The 16,708-nt window shown below is 39.4% G+C and overlaps 1 protein-coding gene across 3 annotated transcripts in view; it reads left to right on the top strand.

The window, feature by feature from the left end:
* Nucleotides 1-16,708, top strand: part of LOC124771005 (calnexin-like) — a 76,137-nt gene that overhangs the window by 58,107 nt on the left and 1,322 nt on the right. For all 3 annotated transcript variants that reach the window (XM_047249263.1, XM_047249264.1, XM_047249262.1), the window contains exon 10: nucleotides 12,402-12,695. In XM_047249263.1, coding sequence (XP_047105219.1) covers nucleotides 12,402-12,695 — 294 coding nt within the window. The remainder of the gene's footprint in view (nucleotides 1-12,401; nucleotides 12,696-16,708) is intronic.

The raw sequence follows: 16,708 nt of genomic DNA, 5'->3' as shown, positions 1-16,708 counted from the left end.
ACCTGCTCCATGGAACTCCCATCTCCACCTCAGCAGGTAGGGTCATCTGACTGCTATCCACTTACAGCCACAGGGTTGTTAGCTCTGGTATCAGCACATATGATTTAAAACACCTCCCAGCTGTGGGGTGCTTACCACTTATCAACTATTGTCATGAACATCTTTCCTCTGACATATGCTTTTAAGGAAGTGATGCCTCTCATTCAAGGAACAGGATGTTTCACTATACAGGTAGATTTAGGTTGCAGTAGTTGTAGAGGCAGGATAGGCTGTCTGGAACCGCACACCTAACTAGTCTTCAGATGACAATAACAGCAGCAGCAGCATGTGGAAGTAAACTATTGAGTGTTTGGAACACAAGTGCTTCAAATTTTTATTTCTTTATAAGATAAAATCTTGTGTTCCAATGCACTTAACCAAATTTTCCTGTCATTTATGCATGATGAGTCACTTAATCTGATATTTTCTTCAAAAACAATGAGATATTGATAGAATAATTTTTACATAATTTGTACATTTAGCTCAGTGTAAAGTTCCATAGGTCAGTTAACATGCAATTTTTACATAAGTATCCCCTTGTATTTTTATTGCATGGCAGAAAGCGAAAGTGCTGCCAAAACTATATTTGTCCAGACATCGTAGTAATACTTGTTATGAAAATGTCACTGCTTCAAAGCAGATAATCTAATCCAGTGGTCATCAAACTGCAGCCCCAGTCAAGTATTTGTACAACCTGTGGTACTTTTGTATGAAGTAGAGTTGCTGGAGAGCAGCAACTGTTCTTCTGTACATAAAGAAACGAAAGACATACTAAAGGAGTCAGTCCTTTGCTACACTTAATCCGTTTATTATTCAGAAAGATGTCAATGTGATTGCAATCCTGTGAAATCCTGCCCTCGCTTACATGATGGGACTTCGCTTCTGGAGACTAAATTGCGATTTTTCAAGCCCAACAACTACTTACAGCTTCGTTCCTCTATGGGTGTCCTGTTCATGTCAAAGCCCATCATATGCTGAACTCTTTGTGTGGTGTTATTTATACTTGGCTCCTTGATAGTCTGAGGGAGCAATCCAAAATTATGTCATATGATCATGGTGTCACTGTGGTCTGTTGGGTAATGAAAAAGGTTATTGCAAGCTTAGTACCTACACGCACTCTTTTTATCACATTTGATCGAGTAGTGCCTTCATTGAAGACTAAGGCAGGCCATGAAGTCATCATGATTAAACTGCACGTTCCAAACTGGATGCATTACTACCAGTGTCGATGTTATAATCACACTCATGTGTCCTGTCAGAACATGGCCAAATGTGATACATGTGGTAGAGATGTTCATGAGGGGTGATTGCCCGCCTCCTCCTCCCCACTTGTATAAATTGTAATGGTGATCATGCAGCCTCATCCTGTGAGTGACCCATGTATCTTGATGAGCGGGCCATCCAGGAGATCCAGGTGAAGGAAAAGTGCGCTACCCTAGTTTACACGACGACATTGGGTTGCGCCACTCGTTGCGTGGAATGAGTAGCATGCAAATGGTTTCATATTTGACTGTAGACACGGCGAAACCAGTATATACTTCAGTTTCGTTGTTTTGTGGGTTCCTGAGTCGTGTCTGAAATGAAAGTTTTGGCAGCTGCATGTCGCACAAGTTGTGATGGAGTTAAAGCCTGTTGCATGGAATCGCTACATAAGAAAAAAATAAGAAACGTGTTTCGATTCATGACTGGATGAAGAAAAGATGCCAGCTCGGTTGCTCAGCATCCTTGCTGAAATAATTTGTAATGGAAGACCCAAGAAGCTCATTTAATTATCTTTGAATGTCACCAGAACTGCATTTCCTGTAAATAGTTATTTATGCGATAAGGAATAAAGATATTGTAATGCATGAAGCACTGTTGCCAGAACTGAAATTATGTGTCACATTGCATGTATTACAATTGAGGACACTTGGCATACTAAAAGATGCGGTTTTAGTTGGTGATGACACTTTTTCATTAACACCAGTAATTATTAACAGCAGTAATTATTTGCAGCAGGCCGCATTAAGAAGAGAATGGTTTGCAAACTACTCTCTTGACAGATCTGTACAGAGGCAATATTTCAAAATTCGAACGTATGTGAATGGGGAGCACTGTGCGACATTTTAAATAGATGAATATTGAATAAAGAATGTAGCTTCTTGATTTGAGTAGCCTTCCTTCCTTTCAACAATATTCTTGTATATGTGCTTCTAATTCAATAAATTTTGCCCTGCAGCTCAGATATTGTCAAACTATCTATGTTCTGATCGCATGTGGAGGTCTCTGGAGCAGCAATATGTTTGTTATTTTTGTAATCAGCATCACTGAAATCCCACACACACCTATGAAAAGCATAGATATCCAAAAAGCAAACATTATTCTCCATTCCCCACTTCATATTTCAGTTTGTCTACACTGTACACACACACACATAACATCAAAACTCATGCAACTAGTGTTGCCAATGTTGGAACACACCGAAACTGTTCAGTTTCACCAATGAGTTGCGCAGACATGCAGCGTGCATGCGCAGTGGCTGGTAGCGCAGTTGCCTGCAATCTAATGTCGTTATGTAAACTAGGCTTTAGTGTTAGATCCCTGGTCAGTTGTAGGATTTTTAATCTGTCATTTATCACTTCGTTCACATCAGGCAGTGTTTATTAATGTGCAAAATCCGAAGTTGTACTGTGGATCAGGTCCACATAAAACTGTATGTCCCTTGATAAAAGAGTGGACTAGTGAGTTTGAAGGTCGCTGGAAGGCAACAGCAAACCACAACAAGGACTATGCCTAGTAAAGCACTGTGGTGTTGAAACCTATCTTCTGATTGATAACAGCTTTACTTTGCTAAAGTGATACCCTTTTACACTGTGAAGCACAGCGTTGTCTCACAGTGTTTACGACTGGTCGATAGGGAACTAAAAAATTCACATTTGCGATAGATGCGAATGATATCTCAAAATGCAAAAATGAGAATTTACCTAATAACTGGTGCTTCATAGCAGTGTGTTTCCAAACGAACTGTTGCATCAAAAATAATTGCAAAATAAAGAGTGCACCAATGCATGAATGCAACGACATATCAGTGTGGTCATAATTTGTGCTCTGGTGCCATGTTAGCTGCATCCATTGAATGGTCTATATTAAGATACATGCTACGTATAACTACGTAGGACTCGGCTGTGGGACCTATACCTTGATCATGACAATAAAGTGACTGACAACTAGACATGGAAAAGGGCAATGTTCACGGTTCGCCATTACCCGTTCGCCAAAATAGCCGCAACAGCAGCAGCTGTGCATTTCAGTTCTGTAGTCCATCCAACGTTTCCTGTTGATCTGCAGTAATGAGATCACCTTGCAGGTTCTTAATACTCTTATCACTTTGCTGCTCACTTTCAACATAGCTGCATAAATTCATTTGTGTATTGTAAACAGAATTAGCAAAAAGAAACAAAGCTGGTGATGAAAACAAATAACTACAGTTATATAAGTGTCCGTAATTGTCGTCCATACAGTGACAAGACAATGGTGAACAAACAGGCAATGCGATCAAGCTTGTTCTCTGGTTGGATGTTCAGGGTGTATACGACCTGGGACAGCCGGGATATCCAAGAATTTTTTCATCTGTGACGAAAACTGGAAAAACTTGGGATTTTTTTAGAATTCCGGGAATTTTCCATTGTTTTAGTTTTCAGTTAGATTTTTGTAACATTGACTGGTAAGAACCAATACTCTAACAAAGGATATTACTGTATTTCGCTACTGCAGAATCATACTGCAGCAATAAAACTTGAAAGAGAGGAAAAAATGAAAATAAAACAAAGTTGCCAAGGATATGCGCCATATACAGCAACGAAACACAGTGCTCACACAAGCATCTGCCAACAGCAAAATTTGTCAATGGCTTTAGGAAGACTATGCAATGCTTCATAACAGCAAATTGCCTCCGATGAGCATGACGTCACAAGTGCTTAGAGTAGATTCATTTCAGCAGTTGCGAGCGAGCTCACGCACATGCGCAGTTGAGTCGCGTATGAGTAGTACCTTCTCCCTCTTTTTTGCCAGAATGCTACAGTGGTAAGGGTCAGTTGTACAGTTCGCAGCTAGCAGCTGCTAGATTTCTGTTGTGGGAGCAGTGCGGAAAACGCGTTGTACGAACACGTAATAACGCCTAACCGGAGAAAAAATACGGGATAACTAAAACGGTAAATGTGGCAGGTTTAGTCAAGTTAACTGGAGAATAAGTTGTAACCCTGGCAGGAATAGTCACAGAATTAGTGATGACAAGATTGTTAGAATGAGGAAGGAGAAGAAACTGGGACATCACACAAATTATGGAAGAATATGACGACTCCAAATTTATATGAAAATTTCGTACGACTGCTTCAAAAGCTAGAGTGTATGAATGAAATGCGAAACTATTCCATGGTACTTCGTGATTATATTCTGTCGTGTTATAAAAATGACCCTTTGTGCCTAAACAGTGTCGTTTATTCGGTGTGTGTTACAATTGCTGCAATATTAGGCAGACCTATTTCGTGACAAAATACACATAATAAGATTGAGAAACCACACCAGTCTATTCATATTAGTATCATTTTCAGTATTAGACAACATTTGGTTTTTTCATGTAGCAAGACGTTTGACGATCTTTGATGAGTTAATAGATTCTTACCCAAAAGGAAAGCACGCCATGTAAAGCTGTACTAAGGTTAGTGAGAAAAACAATGTAAGGACTTAAGAATTGAAGAAATGTGTACTGTCTTGTTTGTCTATTGTCTTTACTGGTTTTATGTATCCTATATTTAATTTTATGTCACACAAAATATAAAGTTATTAGCTAACAGTTAATAAAGAGTGCAAATTTTCTGAAGAGTTACTGTTCTCCCAGTTACAAATAATCCCATCCAGTAATTATTGTGAGTTTTTTTAAAAACAGAGGCAGTTTGTCAAACCGGCCGATTAGGAGCAGGAGAGGCACCACAGGAAATTTTAATTTCCACTGTCCTGAATATAGTTCGATGCCACCCATTACAAAATGTTACATGTTTGAGTTCCACAGAACGAAATACATTGACGTACGATAGAATGCTGTGTGAAGAGGCGTGGGACTGCACTTTGGCACATTTAAGACCAAACAATATGTCTTACATTTCCTCAAACACACATTTTATGTATCAGACTCTTCAGAAAGATGTGCGCTACAAAATGGACTTTTTTGAAAAGTCGATTTTTAAAATTTTTGGTGTCCTACCTCTCAAATGCTCGATGGGGTGGAGGGGGGGCTGTATCTAGCATTGCCCCGGATCGGAAATATCGTAGATGCAGTCTTAAGTTGTAATGGGGAAGCGGGTAGTCTCACGTGACCTATGTTTACGTTTGGTGATTTTGCTGTTCCTTTTCGTTTATTGCTCTTAAGTCAAATGAAAACAAAACTGATTTTTGTGACAGGAAGCCATCAAGTGAATTACATAATTACGGAAGGCTAAAATATGTTATTAGTTTCATATTTTATTTTATTTCCCCTTTCTGACAGTCAAGCATTAATCACAATGCAGAACAATGAAGTTATTTCTGTCGATTTACTAAAGAAATTTGGTTTTTATTAATCTTTTCCACTGAACCAGCCAATTTATTTGAAACGGAGTGTTTAATTCCATACTATTGGCTAGTTTCAACTGTTCGCTGCATTTCAGGTGCATGTTTTCATCTTCTAGAACGTATGGCATTATGCCATAATAAGGAACCAAACATGAGATAATACAGTACTGGTACTCCAAGAATCTGGACATACGAATGTGCACTTTAAGGCGAATTATGCATTTTGGTATGGTTCATGAAATACCCGTGCTCTTAGAGTATCCTCTAATCTCTTGTTTCTTTTATGACATTATGTAAGACGCTTGTTATCAGGCGCCTTCTGGCCATTGCTGAAACAAACCTATTTCCAACAGTTGCTGGAAAATATTGCGAATGGTGGTTTGGTAAGCGTTACTTGCAAAGTAAATTTCCTTTTACGCAAGATGAACTGTGTGTGAGAATGTAAGATGAATTTCATAAATCCCAGAGCTTTTGACTCTTAATTCAAAAATCAACTCTTTGAGTACGATGATTCAGAATAATTTCGAGCCCAAAAGATCTAGCAATTATGTAGTTCTTAAACATTTTACTGGCACATTTGTGTCATGTATCTTAAAGTGTAACATGTGCAAAAAGGGGCAACATTATATGTGAAAACTTTTCTTTTCTTGTAGCAGCACTACGTATATTAATTTAAACCATTAACTTTCCCTATTTGTGTGTTCGTGTTACCTAAAAGTGATGTTGCATTTGGCCGACTACATCACGTGTTCTATGTTCTGAATATCCACTGTCATCGACTGGCGAGATCACGTGATGTGAGCTATGAGTGGCTTACAAAAGGGCATCGCAATCGCGATTTCAGTGCTTTGGAAAGTAACAAGCGGTGTTTGGTGGAATTCGAATTTATACTTTCGTAATATGAAAATACGCAGTGTACATGTTGCTGCACGTCAGTCATCTTCCCAAAACGTGTTCGGCTCCCTGAGTTTCGTTTTCTAAAGTGCTGGGAAATTCTACTCCCATGTATAAAACCATAACCATTCAAAAGACTGATAAGTTTTACAGTTCCAAGGAAAAGTATACTCACCCGGGAGGAAATGTACTTTTAACCAAGAAAAATCCGGGAATTTTTTTTTCCTCGTCCACGTGTACACCCTGATGTTGCTATGGTAGCAATCCTGTAAACAACTAGCTGCCTGTCACTTTATTATTCTGATCTGGGTACAGCATTTTATAGCAAAGAAATGCATATTTTTATATGCTAGTATGAGTAAAAACATAGCAGTTTTTAGATTGGACTAGAATGTTTTGAACTGTGGTTGCAAAAGGTACTGATGGACATTGGGCCTGAAGTACTTCATTGATGATGTGCAAACTGTGGCAATAAATTGACAGTAGCTGTTACCAACTACATTTCTGCGATCCCTAAGACCGAGAGTCTGTTCTGCTGTCAGAAACATAGAACATGGTTGTAGACCAGCGAGAGAGGGGTGAGGTTTGTTCTCCCACACCGCTTCTCTCCCCTCAGACGGTCAAAGTTCTCGATTGTGTATTCACGCGGCTGAGTGCCACATTATATTGTCCACACTCTCAGAAAACAAAACCAGTCAGTGTGAGGCCGAGGAAAAAATGTAGCTTGTCGACAGAAACATTTAATTGTTGAAAGGTTGTATATACTCAAAAGAAGAAGAAAAACAAAAACTGTTTTTAAAAAAGCTGTTTAAAGTTTTTGTAAAAGCTAATATTCCATAGAAATCATACATTCTTTTTTATTACTTAATCTCTGGTCACTGTTTTTGCAGCCATTTTTGCCTTCAGGCGCATTAGTATGACAGTTTTTAAATTTGTAAGTCTAATAATTTTTTAAAACATGTTAATTTCATCCAAAATAGATACCAATTTCGCCAAAAATTGATGCTAAATTTTCAGATCCCTATTAGAGATCACAAATGAGCTCCATGCACTTACTCGCTTTAAACTCATTAGCAATTCCTCTGAGGTCATCTTCATATACACTGTCTCCATGTGCCCGTAGACTCTACTTGTCTGTCCCTGCCGCAGCTCACATGTCAAGTGAGTCTGTTGTCAGATACAATTGGATTTGATTCGCTCAGAAAGGAGAGCAAGTACAAAAGTTCACAAGTATAATATCAGATTCGTGGCATTTGTACTACATACATACATACATACATACATAACTGTTTTGAAAGTACATACATAACTGTTTTGAAACAAATTTCCACCATAAACTGTAAATTACTAGTAATTTATTTCATACAGTAATGATTTTGGCATTATAATTATTCTCAAGTGGAAGTTGAAGTATCACAAAATGTCTGATCTACCTACCGTATTTACTCGAATCCAAGCCGCACTTTTTTTACGGTTTTTGTAATCCAAAAAACTGCCCGCGGCTTAGAATTGAGTGCAAAGTAAGCGGAAGTTCTAAAAAATGCCGTCGAATATATGTAGCACTACACAGGCATGCTTTGCAGGCACAAAGATAAATATTGACGCCAAAACCTCTGAGTCAGTAAATAAATTAAAAGAGAAGGTAGAAGAATGTAAACATGCCGTGTATTCTTTCGTATTTGCTGCTATCTCATTTAAATCCTGTCTGCCTAATAAACTACGAAAGTAGAGTGTGACAAAGTAAACATGGAAGAATATACATAACATGTTTATATTCGTATTATTCTTATGCTGAATAGTGATACAGTCAGAAATGAAGCATGGCAACTGACTAGGTTTTTAAATCTAAGATGACTCTACTCTCTGTGCAGAATGTAATGTACTAAAGAGACGTCTGCAAAAATTTTCAAACGGAGAAAAATTCTCACTAATCTCTCGTTCAGAACATCTTCTATCATACACAGTCTATTATTTGGTTCTTGTTGATCATTATCAAAGAAAGCACCAGTGTAAGTAACAACAAATAGCAGTCTCTTGCCATTGTTTCGCTTACGAGACAATTCCCCTCTCTCTCTCTCTCTCTCTCTCTCTCTCTCTCTCTCTCTCTCCCTCTCTCTCTCTCTCTCCCTCTCCCTCTCCCTCTCCCCCCCTCCCCCCCCCTCCCTCCCCTTCTCTCCCTTTTTTAAAAAAGCTGCAGTAGCACGCCACAAAAGCGAGCCATGCTGTGAGCGGCAACAGGTTGTAAACACTCATTATCAGAATCGCGACAAACAATGCATGACACACAACAATAATGCATTGTCAGCTTGTTGTTGTTGTTGTTGTTGTTGTTGTGGTCTTCAGTCCTGAGACTGGTTTGATGCAGCTCTCCATGCTACTCTATCCTGTGCAAGCTTCTTCATCTCCCAGTACTTACTGCAACCTACATCCTTCTGAATCTGCTTAGTGTATTCATCTCTTGGTCTACCTCTACGATTTTTACCTTCCACGCTGCCCTCCAATGCTAAATTTGTGATCCCTTGATGCCTCAGAACATGTCCTACCAACCGGTCCCTTCTTTTTGTCAGGTTGTGCCACAAACTCCTCCCCAATTCTATTCAATACCTCCTCTTTAGTTATGTGATCTACCCATCTAATCTTCAGCATTCTTCTGTAGCACCACATTTCGAAAGCTTCTATTCTCTTCTTGCCCAAACTATTTATCGTCTATGTTTCACTTCCATACATGGCTACACTCCATACAAATACTTTCAGAAAAGACTTCATGACACTTAAAACTGTACTCGATGTTAACAAATTTCTCTTCTTCAGAAACGCTTTCCTTGCCATTGCCAGTCTTCTTTTTATATCCTCTCTACTTCGACCATCATCCGTTACTTTGCTCCCCAAATAGCAAAACTCCTTTACTACTTTTAAGTGTCTCATTTCCTAATCTAATTCCCTCAGCATCACCCGACATAATTAGACTACATTCCATTATACTCGTTTTGCTTTTGTTGATGTTCATCTAATATCCTCCTTTCAAGACACTGTCAACTGCTCTTCCAGGTCCTTTGCTGCCTCTGACAGTATTACAATGTCATTGGCGAACCTCAAAGTTTTTATTTCTTCTCCATGGATTTTAATACCTACTCCGAATTTTTCTTTTGTTTCCTTTACTGCTTGCTCAATATACAGAGTGAATAACACCGGGGATAGGCTACAACCCTGTCTCACTCCCTTCCCAACCACTGCTTCTCTTTCATGCCCCTCGACTCTTATAACTGCCATCTGGTTTCTGTACAAATAGTAAATAGCCTTTCGCTTCCTGTATTTTACGCCTGCCACCTTCAGAATTTGAAAGAGAGTATTCCAGTCAACATTGTCAAAAGCTTTCTCTAAGTCTACAAATGCTAGAAATATAGGTTTGCCTTTCCTTAATCTTTCTTCTAAGATAAGTCGTAAGGTCAGTATTGCCTCACGTGTTCCAACATTTCTACGGAATCCAAACTGATCTTCCCCTAGGTCGGCTTCTACCAGTTTTTCCATTCGTTTGTAAAGAATTCGCATTAGTATTTTGCAGCTGTGACTTATTAAACTGATAGTTCGGTAATTTTCACATCTGTCAACACCTGCTTTCTTTGGGATTGGAATTATTATACCTGTCTCATGCATCTTGCTCATCAGATGGTATAGTTTTGTCATGACTGGCTCTCCCAAGGCTATCAGTAGTTCTAATGGAACGTTGTCTACTCCCGGGGCCTTGTTTCGACTCAGGTCTTTCAGTGCTCTGTCAAACTCTTCACGCAGTATCATATCTCCCATTTCATCTTCATCTACATCCTCTTCCATTTCCATAATATTGTCCTCAAGTACATCGCCCTTGTATAGATCCTCTATATACTCCTTCCACCTTTCTGCTTTCCCTTCTTTGCTTAGAACTTGGTTTCCATCTGAGATCTTGATATTCATACAAGTGGTTCTCTTCTCTCCAAAGGTCTCTTCAATTTTCCTGTAGGCAGTATCTATCTTACCCCTAGTGACATAAGCCTCTACATCCTTACATTTGTTCTCTAGCCATCCCTGCTTAGCCATTTTGCACTTCCTGTCGATCTCATTTTTGAGACGTTTGTATTCCTTTTTGCCTGCTTCATTTACTGCATTTTTATGTTTTCTCCTTTCATCAATTAAATTCAATATTTCTTCTGTTACCCAAGGATTTCTACTAGCCCTCGTCTTTTTACCTACTTGATCCTCTGCCGCCTTCACTACTTCATCCCTCAAAGCTACCTATTCTTCTTCTACTGTATTTATTGTTCCCTTATGCTCTCCCTGAAACTCTGTACAACCTCTGGTTTAGTCAGTTTATCCAGGTCCCATCTCCTTAAATTCCCACCTTTTTGCAGTTTCTTCAGTTTTCATCTACAGATTGTGGTCACAGTCCACATCTGCCCCTGGAAATGTCTTACAATTTAAAACCTGGTTCCTAAACCTCTGTCTTACCATTATATAATCTATCTGATACCTTTTAGTATCTCCAGGGTTTTTCCATGTATACAACCTTCTTTTATGATTCTTAAACCAAGTGTTAGCTATGATTAAGATATGCTCTGTACAAAATTCCACCAGATGGCTTCCTCTTTCATTTCTTACCCCCAATCCATATTCACCTACTATGTTTCCTTCTCTCCCTTTTCCTACTCTCAAATTCCAGTCACCCATGACTACTAAATTTTCGTCTCCCTTCACTACCTGAATAATTTCTTTTATCTCCTCATACATTTCATCAATTTCTGCAAAGCTAGTTGGCATATAAAGCTGTACTACTGTAGTGGGCATGGGCTTAGTACATTATATAAATTTTACAGGAGGTGAACAGATCATTCTTTCTCGACAAGACAATGCTGTGTTCTGCTCTTGGCTATCTAGATCTCCGTACCTGACAACCATTGATTTCTTTTTTGTCAGATTAAGTGAAAGACATTGTGCATGTGCCTCTTTTATGAAAAATAATTCCAGAACTAAAAAAAGGCACATTTTTAATGAGCTCGTGTCAGTGATACTGCATATACTTGATAATGTATGACATAAAATGGATTTTTGCTTATGTTGTCCAAGTGAACGGGAGGAGTCCTATAGATAGTTGTAAACACCCTTTTACAAATTCCCTGTAATTCTTATTGATGTACTGCTTTACATTAAATACTTGCCATTTGTAATTGGTCTACTCACTTTGAATTGTATACAAAATTCAAAGCTCCTCTCAGCAGTTATGGAGGTTATAGAGCTAACAGGAGACCAGGGGCTCCTGAAGCAAAAAACCAATATAAGTTTATGATTGTAATTGTTTGTTGCATCATGCTTAGTGTGCCCCATAAGTTTTTGATAATTTTTGTTCTGCATTTGTGTTGGTGCAGTTCCCACAAACAACGTAGGCATGTAGGGGTGAAGGTAATCTTTATTCTTTTAAAAACTATATTTGCTGCATTAAATGCATATATGGGCTGTATGTTGTAAATTAATGGCATGTGCCCATGTATAAAATGAACTTCTGAATTAGCTGACTCACAAATGATTTCCATGTTTCCTAATTTTTCTTCTTCCTCTTTTTAGCTCTCTGGAAGAGGTATTAGTTCCAGTTTCCAATTTATTTCTGCGTTCCAGTTCTAATTTTTGAGACAGTGTCATTTGCCATTTTGTTTTACTGTTACTGTGCTGCTCTTGCTCAGCAATAAAATGTGTGGATTAAATCACCCTACTAATGTATGCTCTTCTGGGCTGACCAGTAAATTTATAGTCACATTACAGATTTCATTGTGAAAGCTTCATTTCCAGTTGTTACAGTGTGCATATTGGCAACACTTGTTTGCTATTTAATTATGCCTTCCTATGGCAACTTCCAGGAACGTGATGAACATAGGCGTACTGCTGAAGCAAAGAAGACAGATGCCATATCTCCTGATGATAACATAGAAGAAATACAGGAACTGAAACCAAGAAACACTGTTCCAACTTCGAAGAGTGATCTGGAGGTTCCAGAAGAGGAAGAGGAGGAAGAAGAAGAAAAAACAGCAGCAGCAGTAGATGCTGCAGCAGAACCAGAAGTGGCAACTTCTGGAGTTCAGGATGAAGGGGAGAAAACTAAAGGATCCGAAGACTCTAAACCTGAGCATACACCAGTTTCGGAACCTGAAGTGGTAAGTGTTAATAGTTGCTCCTTATAACTATTCCAGATGTTCATGCATCATGCCACCATTACTAAGACTTTTAACTTTGATGTGCCTGTTTTTATTTACGATGTTGAACACTAAAACTGTTAAGATTTTTTACTTTTATTATATTCTACACTTCATACTGCAGAAAATTGAAATCTTAGCCACCAGCCAAATAAAATTAAGTTTAGGAACTTAGGTGCAGTGTTTTTAACTGTTATCTCACCAACACATATGGGGGAGCAGAGGGGGGTGGGGGGGAGGGGGGGGGGGGTGGACGAAAAATGTGGAAACCCCTAAAACGACACATTACCATGTCTGATGTGTTTAGGCAAACTGTGGGCTTTCAAAACAACTTCCAGTTGTCTTGGAAGGAATGGATAAATACAGGTTTTGCATGGTTTTCAAGGGAATCGTACACCATTCTTTCTGCATTATAGTAGCAAGTTCAGATAATGATGATTGAGAATATAGACTGGATGTGTGTGGATTCATTGCAGGGGGGGTACAGACAGAAGGTCTTGTGAAGTACTTTTGATCACAGTTTTCTGAAAACTGTCTGTAGCAGCTAGATTGGCAGCTAACATGCAATGCAAGTATCTTGGACATTGTAGTTACAAGCAGGCCGGACCTTATCAATGGTATCAGTGTAGAGACAGGGATAAGTGATCATGATGGCATCATCGGACTGTTGTTGTTGTTGTTGTTGTTGTTGTTGTGGTCTTCAGTCCTGAGACTGATTTGATGCAGCTCTCCATGCTACTCTATGTCATAGGACCATAATTATGAAATTTAATAAATCAGTCAAGATGTCAAGGAGGGTTACCAATTATAAGTAAACACCAACCACAGTTATAAGTCTCTAATATTGGTCTGAAATGAATTAATAAATAAACCCCTATAAAGAGCAGATAAACAGTTGGTAGCATCTCACATTGACAATGAACTGCAATCATTTAGTTTCCAAATGATGGCCATAGAGGGCTTATGGGCAAAATGTAAACAGATTGTAAATCGTGCTGTGGAAAACAATGTGCCTTGTAAGTGGATTAAAGACAGAAAAGACCCACCATGGTTTAGTAAAAATGCTGAGGAAGCAGAGGCTGTTGGACTCTCAGTTCAAAAGAGGATGCAAAAATTACGACAGGCAAAGATTAGTGGAGATTTGTACGTCTGTGAAAAATTTTGTGCATGAAGGTTACAACTACTATCACCGTCATACCTTAACTAAAGATCTGGTGGAGAACCTGAAGACAATCTGGTCCTATGTAAAATCACTAAGCAGGTTTAAGGCTCCAATTCAGTCACTTGTTGACCAGTCTGGTTTGGCACTAAAAGATAGCAAAAGGAAGGCCGAACACAATAATAAGCATCCCTGGCTCAAAGAAATAACTGAAGGACTTGAAAGCAAATAAGTCACCAGGTCCGGATGGAATCACTGTTCAGTTACAGAGTGTACTCTACATCATAGGCCCCTTACTTAGCTTGCATTTATCATGAATCTCTCGGCCAACACAAAATGCCAAGTGACTGGAAAAAAGGGGAGGTGACTCCTGTATATAAAAGGGGTAAAAGAATGCACCCGCAGAATTACAGATCAATATCCTTAACATTGGTTTGGTGCAGAATTCTAGAGCGTATTCAGAGTTCGAATATAATAAATTTCCTAGAGACCGAAAAGTTCATGTACACAAATTAGCAAGGCTTTAAAAAGCATCACTCGTGCGAAACCTAGCATGCTCTTTTCTCACATGATATGGTGCAAGCTGTGGATGAAGAGCAACAGGCTGTCTAACGGTTTCTGCAACAAGAGAAGTGATGAAAATCTGGATTGCGAACTTCACACTTCTCTCACTGTAGTTGACTTACTTGAAACGTTTGGCCGATCCTGTTCTGGATATGCGTCTGCGTCAATCTCCCTAACTTGTTCACCGAAGAAATAATGAAAAGACGATAAGCGGGGCAGTTGAATGATGCCGCTGAGTGTTTACTGCAAGAGCAAACGCTATGTGAGAGGACACGGAGTAATTAAATGCTATTCTTTGCTGTGTTAGTAAATGTGATTCAGCTGAACTGAAAGTATGAGAGTACAGAGTTATTTCAAGTGAGAGAGAGAGTTCCTCTAGGAACCAAAAAATTACTCTCTCTCTCACCTGAAATAACTCTGTGCTCTCATACTTTCATTTCAGCTCAGGTGTATTTTTCTTAACACAGCAAAGAATAGCATTTAATTACTCTGTGTCCTCTCACATAGCGTTTGCTCTTGCAGAAAACACTTGGCGGCCCCGCTGATTGTCTTCTCATTAGAAAATTCCAACCTGCGCACAGAAACCAGCTTTGCAGTAGATACATTTCCTCTCTCTTACTTACTTTTAAAATATCGGATGTTTGAGACGGTGGGAGGCCGAGTGTCTCTAGAATTTACACCAAAATTCTCGAGTCACTACGGCTGATCCCATATTTCTAGATTTCTGAAAAGTATTAGACATGGTACTCCACTGCAGACTGTTAATGAAGGTATGTGCACATGGAATAGGCTCCCAGGTATGTGACTGCCTTGAAGACTTCTTAAATAATAGAACCCAGTATGTTGTCCTCGACGGCAAGTGTTCATCGGGTAACATCAGGAGTCCCCCAGGGAAGTGTGATAAGAGCGTTGCTATTCTCCGTATACATAAATGATCTGGCAGGCAGGGTGGGCAGCAGTCTGCAGTTGTTCACTGACGACGCTGTGGTGTACAGGAAGGTGTCACAGATAAATGGCTCTTACGTTGATATAAGATGACCTAGACAAAATTTCTAGTTTAGTGATGAATGGCAGCTAGAAAAAATGCAAGTTAATACAGATGAGTAGGAAAAACAAACCTGTAATGTTTGGGTACAGCATTAGTAGTGTCCTGCTTGACCCAGTCATGTCATTAAATATCTGAGTGTAATGTTGCAAAGCAATATGAAATGTAATGAGCGTGTTAGGGTTGTGACATGGATGGTGAATGGTTGACTTCGGTTTATTGGGAGAATTTTAGGAAATTGTGGCTCATCTGTAGAGAAAACCACATATTGGAAGCTAGTGTGATCTGTTCTTAAGTACTGCTAGAGCATTCGGGATCCGCACCTGGTTGGATTGAAAGAAGACATTGAAGCAATTCAGAGACAAGCCACTATATTTGTTACCAGTAGGTTGGATCAGAATGCAAGTGTTACTGCTATGCTTAGAGAGCTCAATTGGGAATCCCTGCAGGGAAGAAGAGACACATTTCAAAGATCATTACTGAGAAAGTTTAGAGAACTGACATTTGAAGTTGACTGCAGAATGATCTTACTGCTGCCAACATACATTTCGTGTATAGACCACAAAGATAAGATAGGAGAAGTTAGGGCTGGTACAGAGGGGTCTTTCTTCTCTTGCTCTACCTGCGAGTGGAATGGGAAATGAAAGGACTAGTTGTGGTACAGGGTACCTCTGTCATGCACTGTACAGTGGCTTGCTGAGTATGTATGTAGAATGTGCAGGTGAATAGCGATCGCACATCCTTCTCCCCAAAGTAGACCACACACGCCCGTTAATATTGAGATCTGGTGATGGTCAGGGCAGGGCTCTCAAAACCAGTTCTGGACTAAGGTAACCATGTGAACAGGGGCTCTGTTGTGTTAGAACACAGCATCACCATAGGGGAACAAACACTGTACCAGTGAATTGAATTGGCCTGGTTGGCTAAAATGGCCTCTCAGTGCTTGGCAGTAGTGAGACCTTGCAGAGTAACCATGGGGCCCTTGGAATACCATGATATGGGTGCCCAAGTCATCACTGAACTTGCACTGTGTTTCACTCTTTGGACATAAAATTTACCCAGAAATTAGAAACCGTGTAGTACAAGACTCATCCAACCAAATGACTTTGTTCCATTGCTCATTAGTCCCTGTTTTATGGCTTTGGCACCACGTTTTCCTGTTGTGGGAAATTACATCAATGCTGAGTAATTTTGGAATTTTAGCTT

The sequence above is a fragment of the Schistocerca piceifrons genome, unplaced genomic scaffold (assembly GCF_021461385.2).
Source record: "Schistocerca piceifrons isolate TAMUIC-IGC-003096 unplaced genomic scaffold, iqSchPice1.1 HiC_scaffold_853, whole genome shotgun sequence".
Taxonomy (NCBI): Eukaryota; Metazoa; Arthropoda; class Insecta; order Orthoptera; family Acrididae; genus Schistocerca; species Schistocerca piceifrons.
This window is presented reverse-complemented; position numbering and strand designations above follow the sequence as displayed.